The sequence below is a fragment of the Hakea prostrata genome, chromosome 1 (assembly GCF_041222555.1).
Source record: "Hakea prostrata isolate BN-2017 chromosome 1, UWA_Hpros_2, whole genome shotgun sequence".
Classification (NCBI taxonomy): domain Eukaryota; kingdom Viridiplantae; phylum Streptophyta; class Magnoliopsida; order Proteales; family Proteaceae; genus Hakea; species Hakea prostrata.
In genome coordinates, this window is record NC_142600.1 from 73,895,311 (window position 1) to 73,908,933 (window position 13,623).

General features: G+C 39.6%; 1 protein-coding gene across 4 annotated transcripts in view; it reads left to right on the forward strand.

Annotated features, from left to right (window-relative positions):
* The window catches only part of LOC149029976 (phenylalanyl-tRNA synthetase class IIc family protein), a 32,483-nt gene extending 18,959 nt beyond the window's left edge, over window positions 1-13,524 (forward strand). For all 4 annotated transcript variants that reach the window (XM_089142295.1, XM_089142298.1, XM_089142299.1 and 1 more), the window contains 3 exons: window positions 253-357; window positions 12,979-13,092; window positions 13,170-13,524. In XM_089142295.1, the coding sequence (XP_088998421.1) occupies window positions 253-357; window positions 12,979-13,092; window positions 13,170-13,220 (270 nt within the window). In that variant the 3' untranslated portion in view covers window positions 13,221-13,524. The remainder of the gene's footprint in view (window positions 1-252; window positions 358-12,978; window positions 13,093-13,169) is intronic.
* Window positions 13,525-13,623: the final 99 nt, after the last annotated feature.

The window sequence follows — 13,623 nt, forward strand, 5'->3', positions numbered from 1 at the left end:
TTTAAATCCAACGATGTTTAATGAGCATTTCTGAGGATGATTGCTACCAGAAACAGAACTGAGTAGTAAACTTGATCGCTTAATTTAATTTCTTTTATGTAAAGGATTACATCCTTCAAAAACAGAACTATTGTGGTTAAAAGATTGAAGTAATTGTATTTATGGTTTTATTTAGTGCACTGATGCCTTGCAGCAGCATCCAGTTTTGCCATTACGCATTAGCAACTTCAGATATTTTTTTTTCCTTTTCAGTTTCCTCCTTGTTACAAAGACTTGAGTTTCTGGATCAATGATTCCTTCACTGAGAACAATCTGTGTGAAGTTGTCAGAGATATTGCTGGGGATCTTGTGGAAGAGGTATGTATCAGGTGTTCTGTTGACTGGTAAATTGTCAGCTGTAGTGCTGTTGGATATTTTCTATTTCTTTTTAGTAATCATTTGCCAGTTTATTTTTACTGTCCAAAATGGAAGCCTTGTACTTCTAACAAGGGGTATGTTGCCAACCCAAAGATCTACCTGCTTGATATTTCAGAAAACTGCAAGTAGAAGTAGATTCGGTGTCTGTAAAATTAATGTATCTTGTTGGTGAGAGCGTCCATCCATTATTTTGATCCTTTCTTTTACAGTCATTTCCTTGCAACAGAGTTGGTACTAGAGAAGTCTAGGTGATATCAGTAGAATTGGAGTTTTGCACTTGTTTACAAGTGAACTACCACAGTGGTTGCCATGCTTAGAGATGATACTAAAAAGATTGATACACTTAGCATGGTCTTCACTAAAAACTTTAGTATTCAGACTTTTAGTAAATACATCATCCTTTTGATTTTCTGATGAGACAAAAGAAATGCAGATAAAACCAGACTTAATCTTCTTCTTGGTAAAGTGTCTATTAATCTTTACATGCATAGTCCTATAATGCTAAACTGGATTTTGAGCTACTCTGATTGTAGACTTGCTATCTGAAAACAGCTGTATAGGGACCTTAACTTCTGCACTTGGATCCTCAAGTAACCCTTTCAACCATAGCACTTCACAGATGCCTTGTGCCATTGCCTTAAACTTGGCTTCGGCGCTAGACCTAACTACAATAGCTCATCTTTTGCTCCTCTAAGTCACCAAGTTTCCTTCCAAATAAGTACAATACCTAGAAGTAGACTTCCTATCATCAAACCACCCTACCTAATATGCATCAGTGTAGGCTTCAACATTCTAGTGTCCATGAAAAGAAATTAGGACTCCCTTTCCAGGAGCTGCCTTTAAGTATCTCAAAATTCTATAGACAACATCTAGATGAGAAGAATGTGGATCATGCATGTATTGGCTTACTAGAGCAAAGGCAATGTCTGGTTAGGTGTGGGAAAAATAAGTAAGTCTCCTCACTAGCCATTGGTGGCTGGTCTTGTCCACGGGTTCTGCTTCTTAGGCCTTTGGGTGTGGGTTGGGTTTAATGGATCCGCTGGCTTGCACCCTAATGTTCTTTTTTCTTTTTAATATCTGCTAATATATCTAGGGTATACTTTCCCTGTGAAAGAGAGATGCCTCAATTTTCCTATATTTTTTGATTTCCTCTTAGCTCCCTCTGCTATACTGCTGCAAGTGATCATTGTCATCGACATATACCAATAGTACTGTGATATGAGTGCCAATTTGCTTAGTAAACAAGATGTGATCTGCATTACTTTGCTCATATCCAATGGACACCATGGCGGTATGGAATCTTCTAAACCATGCTCTTAGGACTGCTTCAACCCATAGAGAGGATGCTTGAGCTTGCATACCTTCCCATGAGTCTCTAGGGTAGTGCATCCTAGCGGGACATCCATGTATGCTTCCTCTTGAATTTCTCCATGAAGAAAGGCATTCTTCACATCAAGTTTTTGAAGATCATAACCTAATTCACTAAACATGAGAGCACAACTCGCATTGTGTTCATCTTGGCAACTAAAGCAAAGGTCTCTTGGTAATCAATGCCATAGGTTTGAGTGATCCCTTAGCCGTCAATATAGCTTTATATATGTCCATGGTGCAATCGACCTTGTGCTCAACCACGAACTCCCATTTGCTATCGATATCCTCTTTTCTGTAGGTAAAGCAACCAGATCCCATGTTTTGTTTTGTTTTTCTTTTCAGTGCCTTCATCTCTTCATCTACTGCGTCTTTCTAGTGAGAATGAGCTAGTGCTTCCTGCTAGGTGTTGGGAATACAAACAGAGGACAAGAAGGAAAGAAAAGTTTGAAATGTAGGTGAAAACGAATGATATGTTACAAACTTGGAGCTAGGATGTTGAGTACAATGCTTGTGGTTGCTTTTGTAGTGCAATTGGTAAGTCTAATGAAGAACTAGAGTCTGGAGTGACTTACCAGGATTAATGACTGTAGGTTTAGGGTGCTTCCAATTGGCTAGGCACGTTAGGGGGCACTTCGGGGCTGCTTTTCTTTTAGTATGGTATGTTTTTAGAGGAGATTGCGAAGTAGGTTGTTGCGGCCCCTGCATACCACTTTCCTGAGCCATCAGCTGTTATTCCTGTCCAATCACCTCATCTTCCAAATAGGCATCACAATGAAAATCTAACTTACATCTTGTAACTAAATTAGGAATAAGTCTAGATAAAATAGCTAATCCAAGGTGGCCAAGATGACAATCCCACTGAAGAATTTGAACAAAGTAGGGGCAGAGGAATTAAAAGAAGAGTCCGTAGCCATTGCTGATGAAGAACAGTCCAGTAAGTAGAGTCCCCAACACGTTTACCATTGCCAATCGTACATCCCATTTCCAAGCCTTGAAATACTCAATGAGAGGGAAGGAAGGCTATTTTGCAGTTTAGATTTGAGTAAGACTACTCATGGATAAAAGATTAGTAGAAAAGTTTGTAACATGCAAAAAAGAAGATAATTGTAAAGATGGTGAACAATTAATGGTTCCTTTTCCAGAAATTAGAGAAAGGGAACCATTAGTATTGCGAACAATGTAATTAGGGGAGATGGTAGAATAGGAATGAAATAATGAGTGTGAACCACTCATGTGATTGGTTGTGCTAGAGTCAATATTCGATGAGGATGGACTCGAGTACACACTTCGGCAACTTGAAAACGTACTTGAGGTGGGAGAAGGCTCAAAAGTATGGAACATGTTGATAAACAAGATATTGGTAAAATGGCTTAATTGATCAATGATCTCAAGCCGTCTATTTATAATTAAGTGGAAAGTACCTTATTACATAAATACCCTAACTTGGATAACAAGAAATAGAAATTTACATGAATACAAACTCTAATTGAACTCCTAGTAGGATCCAACACTCCCCCTCAAGTTGAGGCATAGATATTAGTCATGCCCAACTTGCCTACAATAGGAATGGAATCTCTTTCTTTTAAACCTTTAGTGAAAATATATGCTACTTGGTCTCCAGACCTCACAAAAGGCATGCAGATAAGCCCTTGTTCCAGCTTTCCTTTGACAAAAAACCTGTCAATTTCAATGTGCTTAGTTCGATCATGTTGCACCGGATTATTAGCAATACTAATAGCAGCCTTGTTGTCATAATATAACATCATAGGGTTTGGAACTTGGACTCCAATATCTTGCAGCAAGTCTTTCAACCATAGTAGCTCACAAACTCCACAAACCATAGCTCTATATTCAGCTTCGGTACTGGATAACGCTACCACATTATGTTTCTTACTTCTCCAAGTAACTAGATTACCTCCAATAAAGGTACAATAACTTGAAATTGACTTCCTGTCTAGAGATCCAGCCCAATCTGCATGAGTGTATGCTTCTACTTTTAGATTATTAGTGGGTGACAAAAGTATTCCTTTTCCAGGAGTTCCCCTCAATATACTGTAGTATTCTGGTAACAACCTTCATATGAGCTAAATATGGATCATGCATGAATTGGCTCACTATCCCCACGGCATAAGCGATGTCTAGCCTAGTGTGGGACAAGTAAATAAGCTTCCCTACCAACCTTTGGTATCTTCCTTTGTCCACTGGTTCTCCCTCTTTTTCTTTAAGTTTAGTTCCAGTTTCAGTAGGGGTATCAACTGTTTTACACCCCAACATTCCCACTTCTGATAATAAATCTAGGACATACTTTCTTTGGGATAGGAATATACCCTTCTTTAATCGAGCCACTTCAATCCCTAAGAAATACTGTAACTTCCCTAGATCTTTAATCTCAAACTCTCTGCCAAGAAAGTCCTTCAACCTTTGAATTTCTTCACCATCATTCCCTATGATGACAATATCGTCAACATAAACAATGAGAAGTGTGATGTTAGTACCTAACTTCTTGACAAATAATGTATGATCAACATTGTTTTGCTTGTACCCAATAGAAGTCATTGCCTTCAAGAGGCATCCAAACCAGCATCTAGGAGACTGTTTTAACCCATAAATAGACCTCTTCAACCGACAAACTTTCCCTACAGTATTTTCATCGGAGAAACCATGTGGTATTTCCATATAGACTTCTTCCGCCAACTCCCCATGTAAGAAGGCTTTCTTTACGTCTAGTTGGTGCAAGTTCCAGTCTTTGTTCACAGCTACAGACAACAGAACTCTGACAGTGTTTAGTTTCGCAAACAGGGCAAAAGTCTCCTGATAATCAATCCCATAGGTCTGGGTAAACCCTTACTAGTGTAGCTTTCAACTTGTTGACTGATCCATCCATATTTTGTTTAACCACAAACACTCATTTGCAGCCTACTGGTTTTTTTTTCCTGGAGGAAATGTAACCAGCTCCCAAGTGTCATTTTTCTTCATTGCTTGCATTTCCTCTACCATAGCTGCCTTCCATCTCTTATTAGGATAGACTTCCTGCTAACTTTTAGGAACATATATAGATGATAGAGAGGATATAAAAGCATGGTAAGAGGCAGACAAGGAGTCATAAGAAACATATTTAGCTATGGGGCCGGTTGTAATTCTTCCTCTGATAAGTCTGCACCTCCTTATTCTGGTCAATCTGGTTTTGAAAGACCTCAACAGTGTGCCTCATAGGAGTGGTCTCCCCTTGGCTAGGTTCTTCACATGGTTTAGAAAATGAAGGGGGAGGATTAGAGTCCTTAGGTATATTGACCGAAGTCTCCCCCGGTCCAGGAAACTCTTCTTGAACTCTTAAGTTGTGTTGGTGTGTGATAGGAAGATCTAGAGTTGGAAAGAACACCTCTCCTCTAGGACGCTCCCCCTGGAGATGTGTATAGTAAGGGCAAGACTCATTAAAAATTACTTCCATGGATACAATGGTTTTTCTGGACGGAGGATGATAACATTTGTACCATTTCTGAGTAGTAGAATACCCCAAAAATATGCAGCGTAGGCCGCGGGAGCCAGCTTACTCTAGTGGGCTGTGAGGTAAGTAGATCGGGATCAAATCAAATAATTTGTCCCATCAAATCTTACCGAAAGATGATGAAGAGTGGGGTAGTGTTCGGAGCTAGTGAGAGCAGGAGTACCATCAATAGTTGTCATGTTGACAAAATTATCTGTAGTTCTTCGGTCTTCACCTTTTCGAAGTAACAGAAATGTCGTAGAATAAAATAGCCGAACAACTCAAACAAATCTCCTCTTTTTTTTTTTTTTTGACTAAAACAAATAAACTTTGAAAAATATGAACCCCTGAAACATCAATATATATATATATATATATATATATATATATATATATATATATATATATATATATATATATATATATATATATATATATATATATATATATATATATATATATATATAACAAGATAGGATTTCGAACTGGAGAATTGGAGGACAAAATATGGTTCGGAAATGAGGTCTGGTTTGGTCCAGGTGATGGGCTTAATGGGATTTTAGAAGGGCCAACTTAAATCGGGATTTCAGATGAGATGGGATTTCAGAAGGGTTTACTTGGATTTAGGACGATGGCGGAGGCGATGGCGATGGTTCGATGCAGAGGTCGATCGATATTTTTTCCTCGGCGACAACGGTTGATGCCTCTGTTCTTCGAAACCCTTTCTGCTCTTTCAAGAAAGGTTCCTTTGTAACCCGCCCACTTCTTCTACCACTTTGAAACCCTTTCTATTCTTAAAGCCCTGCCGTAAACAATGGAGAGTAATTCGATTGAGAAATCGTAGAAACAAAAGGGTAAAGACGCTCGACTAGATAAGTAACATAATCGGTTCTCTTCACGGATCCTTCCAAGATTTTGAAGAAATCAGAATCCCCTAGAAGTAAGGTTCCAGAAGGGAGAGAAGATAGAGACTCAGATGTTGATGTCGAGGAGGATGGAAGCTGAGGCGATGGCTTCTGGAGAGACCTCTCGGCAATGGAGGTAGGTCTTCTCAGTGAATTTTTTTCCCTCTTCCCTTCTCTAATTGAACTTAGGCTCTGATACCATGTTGATAAACAAGATATTGGTAGAATGGCTTAATTGATCAATGATCTCAAGCCCTCTATTTATAATTAAGTGGAAAGTACACTGTTACATAAATACCCTAACTTGGGTAACAAGAAATAGAAATTTATATGAATACAAACTCTAATTGAACTTCTAGTAGGATCCAACAAAACTAGATCTCACTCGAGATCTCTGGCGAGACCCTCGAATTAACCCAACTCAACCGACAAGTTCTCAGTCCACCTAACCACTTAAAATCCACCCTCTCGAGCGCGACAAGTTGAGATCTCATTGTCTCTCGCCTCTGAACTTGTTGAAACCACTCCAAAGCCTTTTTTTTGGGATTGACACTGGATGTTAACCTACATCAATGTTTAGCACATCCACATTAAGAAAGGAAGTTCAAATAAGGCCATTTGAAGGAGTTTTTCAACCAAGGCCACAAGAACTATTTATGGGCCCAAGCCCAAATTGCAAAGGAAATCCCTTTGCGTCAGGGGAAGGTCGTCTGCAACAGAATGCGAAGCATGAGCCATACCCAACTGTTATGAATGTATGGGTTATATGGAACTTATGATGGTTAGATTATTATGAGCTCGAGAGTCAAGAATGTGATGTTTTGTACTCATATGGATGGAATTTTGTTGGTATTTAAGTTATTTGATGTATAATACCCTTGCTTTTCATTTATATATCTTAATGGTTCTATATTACATGTTTTATAACCTTGTATGTTGATCCCTTCAGCATTTCAGTTTCAAACTTTGAGTTGAGTTAGGACTCCTACATAGGGTTGTTTTCTCATAAATCTTGGGCCACCAATGTTTTAAGAAGGCCTAAATTAGGCTAACTACCAAGTTTGAGCCCAACCTGGGCCTTAAAATCCCCAAGATGGGCCCTTGAGTTCTATTGAGTTGGCTTATAAAAAATTGCAAGATCTCGTCAAAACTCGAGTCAAATCTCTCTTTTTTGAGGAGGCGAGATGGGTGTAAATAGCGAGATTTCTTACCATGCTCAAAGGGGTTACCGTGGTAGAACCAACTCTAGCACTGGATATTTGCGTAAAAGAGGATTACTCAAGCTTAGTGATCAACTGCTTGAGTTCATATGAAGAAAGAGGTGTTGGTGCACTACTCCCTTTGCTGTTGGTTGTCAAGGGGCCATTACTTAACAAACCATTCTTTTAATAGCTGAGCCCTTTTGAGGGTTGCATTAGGCCACCAAGGGAGACCATTGGTTCCCAGTTCCAACCTCCACAACTTGTTGGATTCATTTACGGCCATTACCTCCTAACTCCAACCTACCTTCTAATTCCATTCGATTCTCAAATCTCCTAATTTTGAGCTTCAACTAGTGACAAGTTTTGCTTGTACTCTGCAGACCCATAGTTACTACATTGGACCATCAGAAGTAGTTGAGATCTTCAGTTCTTGCTCCCCATCATTTTCATAGCTTAACCTGAGTTTGGTACCCTTTTTCCGTTAGGTTTAAAAGTCAACCTAGAGGTGGGGGGTTGAATAGGTTGAACTAGTGGAAATTTGTCTTTTTGAATTAATTGAGTATAAAAATAAGAATTTAATAATGGAAAAAATCAAATGTAAGGCACATTTTTTATAGCGGTTTAACTCAACTAAGTCTGCGTCCATTCCTCCCTAACATTAGAGAGATTCCACTAGTGAGTCCCTTTCCTACGGTAAGTGGGGACACGACACCTTTTACAACAATCTTGATCTAGGCTAAGAGTACCTTTATAAAAATCTTGATCTCGGGTAAGAGTACCCAATCTTATTAGGACAACATTATCTTTATACCTTGACGATACAAACTTCAATTACAATTAAACAAGATGTATTGAAAGATATTACCTAGGGTGTGACACAAACCCTTGTATGAATGCAGTGAATGTGAGTGAATGCTCAACTAATCTCCTTGCGTCTTTTCTCTTGATGGTGCTTGAGGAAGATCTCCTTGAGTTCAGGAACTTCAACCTCTAATTGAAGAGCAGTTTAAGGGAGACAAGTCTTTGATCACAGGCAGATGTAGATTGTAGGCAATTTTTCTTGATAATTGTGATTAAGGGTGTCGTTAATATCAATACTTATAGCCAAAAGTTGCATTCAAATTGGGTCCCAACGGATAGAAAAGGGTTATATTTTCAAACTATCAATTGGCCAGTAAACAGTCCTAAATAGCCATTGGAACAACAGGTGTAGTGACAGTCACTTGTAAGCCAACTGATATTTCAATTGTCAGGCTACTGGTCGACCAGAAGCTCAGTCATTCATGACCAACTAGCTTCTGCAATGCTGCCTGCCGCACAGGCTTAATTGCTTGATGGTCCATTAATCACACCGATTGTCAATTTTTTAGGGTTACAAAATTTGATTTTGAAAATTGGTCAACACCCTAAAGTCTTACCCAATAGTACTTCATGCACTGATGCACATGCCTTTAGTTTGCAAAAATATGAGTATGCAAATTTGTGCAATTACATGGTGCCACTTGTCCTACTCTAGATGCATGGTCTTGGTTACTTGATTCTTCTTCATTGTTGAGCATTTGAATTGAAGTGTATCTATGTGTGTGTAGTCCAATGAATGTCTTCTACTATGTAGATGTCTCTTTTTGAATCTTGATCCTCATTCAGAGAGATTCAGTGTATTGTATGCTCCCTGGATACATTTGCTTGTACACGCTTCATGCATCATTTTGATACGCTTTCTTAATCTTTCAGACAAGTAACATGTTAGTCTTTTTCTTATTTGTTTGTGATCATCAAAACTTAATGAGGTAAAAGGGTCATTTCCCTAACATAGTTTGGCATATGTATGGTAAGTGCTACTATTCTGGTTGTGTGCATGAGTTTTCCCACTAATCGGAGCTTGAACAATATATCTGGGGCTGTTGCTCTCAGGTTTACGGTCTTAAATTGCGTCGACTCTAGGAGAGGTGTTGTAATATGGGTATTAAGGTTAGAGTTGTCCTTGGGTTTGGTGTTCTTGTACTCAATTCTATTTTAATATAAATATAGATTTAATGTGGTTCACAACCCAACACAATGTTCTATGTCCACTGGCAAAGAAGATTGTTCACTATGCATGGAAGAAGATCACAATGGAGATCTCTCAAAACAAGGGCATTACTGAACTCTCACCCGAATCCCCAAGGCGCAAATGCCCAAATCTCACAATAACTCTACAAGAGAGAGCATATGGTATGTATGTCGGGTAAAGTGGTCGACCTTTTAGGTTGCGTCATACTGTACTGATGGGGCTATGTCCCTGCACCCCTGTCAAGAAGGAGATCAGTGATGGGCTTGGGAATGCTTTCATCACATATCTCATAAAACGGGTCATTTAGGTGACACACCAAAATCAATCTTCAAAAGCAGGTACAAGAATTCGGGTCATACATAACAGACACTTTAGACCTCATCTCCATACATGTATGTTACTATGTTTTGCCTATGGTAAGACAGTCGCAATGTTGTTACCATGTAATGGCTGATTTTATTGTGGCTTTTACCTTTTCTGCTGATGACATTGTGATTTCGCCTCTACTGGTATGTTTGCATGATAGGAGGTGTGGGCCAAGTGGAGGAAATTGTTATTATTCTTATAATCTTATGATGTATACTGATAAGAACCCTCTAATCCAATGCCAAATTTAATATAAAAAACTCAGAAATTCACAAAGATTGAATTGGTTTTAATGGTGCCAGTCACCCCTAACACCTCACGGTGCCCTCAGCCAGAGGCTCCCCCAAACTCACTCACATAATAATCCCTCCCCTTTCCCATCACTTTCGCTTCTATTTATAATTCCCCAATCAGCACTAACCCCCCCCCCCTCTCTCCCCTCCACGTGGCATAATCTCAAATCCTAGGGTCCTATAATATACCAGAGGGGTTTTATACCAAAAAAATAAAATAATAATAAAAAATAAAAAATAGCAGTACGAGTTATAAAAATATGATAAGAACACCAAAGAACATGAATAGCAATGGCAAAGAATGGCTATCTAACTGGATAAAACTCAAAAAATATTAACAACCCCATTCACTCCTACCCTAATCGAATTATCAAAAGTGGTATTTGTAGAACTCATCCTTAAAGAAAAAGAAAAGTTGCCTGACACTATTAGTTTCCTATCTTTGATGAGATTCAGGAAGTACTGGCCCTCTCTCCACAATAAATGGAATTGAAGCCAGTGCAGAACCCTTGAAAAGATTCCTTCCGTTATCAGATCTTCCTGTCCATTGTCTTAAACTATCACTGGAACTTGCATGATTACCTTAAGCTCCATTGATGAGTGTTATAGGCCTTCTAGTTTATCACAATTCTTTTTTTTTTTTTTGGTAAACAATACTTCATTCAGATAACTAAAGAAAGTACAGACAGATGCATGAACACACAAGGTTCGAAACGAACCAAGGAGCGGAAAGTGACCAAACTGTCGTACATGCAATAGACAGGGTCATCCAGGCTAAGGGCAGGGTCGAGTCCAAAAAGGATCACGCCCAAAGAACCCTTAGAACAAATACTGTAACAACTACAGCAGCAAAGAAATACAACACGCCTCAAGGGTGGACATATAACACGCCTCATAGGGCGGACATACAACACCCTCATAGGGGGACATACAACACGCCTCAAGGGCGGATACAAAACTCGTACGGTTGTGGCGATGGTAGCAGCAAAAGTGCGGAGAAGGTTCAGACCTGTCATCCGGCTCTGCCTTAGAGGCTTACCTGTCAAGTTCGCCGCAGAAGAACTTGTACCCAGATCTGGAGTTGTTCTGCGGTGTGCACCAAATAAACGCTGCAACCAGAGAATTGAGATATTATTATAATAAAAAAAAAAAAAAAAAAAAAAAAAAAAACTACAACCAGAACTATCGAAAGAACAAGCAGATCTAAGGGGAAACCCTAGATCTGGTTATTGAATCAAAGAGGGAAGAGAGGGAAGCGGAGACGGGAACGAGGGAGAAGCCAGGAAAGCAGATCAGAGGAGAAGAGAGGGAAGACGGAAGCAGGGAAAAAGGCGGGAAGCAGAGATGAGAAACAGGGAAGCAAAGATGAGGGGAGGCAGAGATGAGCAGGGAGAGAAGACGGAAGCAGGTAAGAAGGCGGGAGAAGGAATCAGAAATGAGCAGGAAGGTGGAGATGGAGCAGGGAAGGCGGAGATGGAGCAGGGAAGATGGGAGAGGGGAGCAGGGAGGAGGGAGGCGGAGAAGGAGCAGGGAGGGGAGGCGGAGAAGAAGCAGGGAGGTAAGAAGATCGGAGAGGGGAGCAGGGGAGGCGGAGAGCCGCAAAGGTAAGGCTCTCCGCCTCAAACGAGGGAAAGCTGGACGGCGCTCAGAGGGAGAGGAGAGAGAGAGAGATCGTCGGGCACACCGGTGAAGCTATCTCACAATTCGTATAGATACAGAATTCATAGCCACAGGATTGCCGTTTCCCCATATCTGGTAAGCTTTGATGACTTTTTATTTTAAACTACTGGTTGGCCTTCAAAATGGAAAGCTATCGAGCTGCTGTTCAGCCGCCTCGAGAATTAATGGATCACATAATGTAACTCTAAAGGTTTCTGCTTTCCTACCTTCACCTGTACACGGTATTTTAGGACATTAATAAGCCTTGCAGTGCATAAATACTTAGTTAAGGAAGCTCACTAGTCACTGTTTCCAGACAATCCTAGAATTTGATTCTGTTCGTTGTATCTACGTTGTACTATCCGTCTATCCCTATATCATTTACTAATTATTTCCATTAATCTGTTCCATTATGTATTCTATTATTACACCCCGTACCCCCAATCCGTGGATCATAAGGTATGGCAAAGAGACCACGACCAATAGTGAATAAATTAACACTGGGAGATGAGGGAATGGTTGTTGCCTTGCGGGAGGTAATTGAGCCTTCAGGACTTCAGTACCTTGCCTACTGATTTTCTCCGGTCCTTCAATTTTATTTATTTATTTATTTTTCCTTTTCAGTATCCTTTGGACCTACCACCAACAACTTTGAGGCCAGTTCTTCAGCAAACTAGCCCTCCTCAGGGATCCACCTCTAAAATTAAAAGTATCAGGTTTTGCATGTTCAAGAAATGGCCCCTAGTTGGTGGAGACCCTAGGGATTCCATTTGTCAAGGAACCTTGAAATTTTCTGCTATAGAAAATTATTTATCTAGTCGATGATTATACGTTTCTTTTGGTTGTCTCTTGACTCTTTTTGACATTATGTTAACCTTGAAACTGCTCCATTCCTGGGATATATAATGTCTGGGATGGTTGAATAGTATTATTTCTTTTTAAGTATGGGTTGCTGGTTGATATTGTTCTCACTCTTCCTACTTGCGACATTTATTTATCCATTTCTTGTGATGGTTATTGGAGATATTGGTTGTTCTCTTTCTTCCAGTTAGCAACATTTTTCTGTCTACTTTTAAAGCTTACTAGAAATATTAACCCCAAGAGGTTGGTTAATTTGTACTGTCACTATTTCTTTTCTTATTAACAAAACTGGTTTCTCCCCTTTCTTGGGCACAAGTACAATGCTTGTGTGTTCTTCGTTTAAAAAAGTAGCTGTTTATGCTGTCAGGTCCAGTTGATTGACAATTTTACCAACAAGAAAGGAATGACAAGTCATTGTTATAGAATAGCATACCGGTCAATGGAACGCTCGCTTACAGATGAGGAGATTAATCAATTACAGGTATTTGGAGTACTTATATCCTTTTAAAATCTTATTAGGAAAATCTCATGGTGACCGGTAATTTTTTTTGGCTGCAGTCGAATGTTAGGGAGATGGTACAGAGCAAGTTGGCTGTTACTCTGAGATAGATTTCTGAAAGGGGGAAGGAAGAAACTGTAATTCTGTTGTGTAGGTCTCCTAATTTTTGTTTTGGGCAAGAGAATGCCAACCAGTGATGTAGCCTGTCCACTGGTTCTGTTGCCAATGAAAATGCAGGGGCGCTTTTTGTGTTCTAGATTTCACTGGGTCGAATGGTCTCTCTGCACAGGGGTCAAACTTTGTGTCTAGTTGCAGGAATCATCCCATCCATGCAATCTTTCAGTTTTCTCTGTCCCATTTTTACTTTATGGAAATAAATGAATAAATTAAAAAAAACTTTGTATTGTTATTTCAGGCATTAGAGTGTTGTGACTTTTTTTTCTTATTTTCTGATGTTAATAACCAAAGTTGGCCATGGTGCTTATAACTTATATAACAGCTGTTTACAGGTTT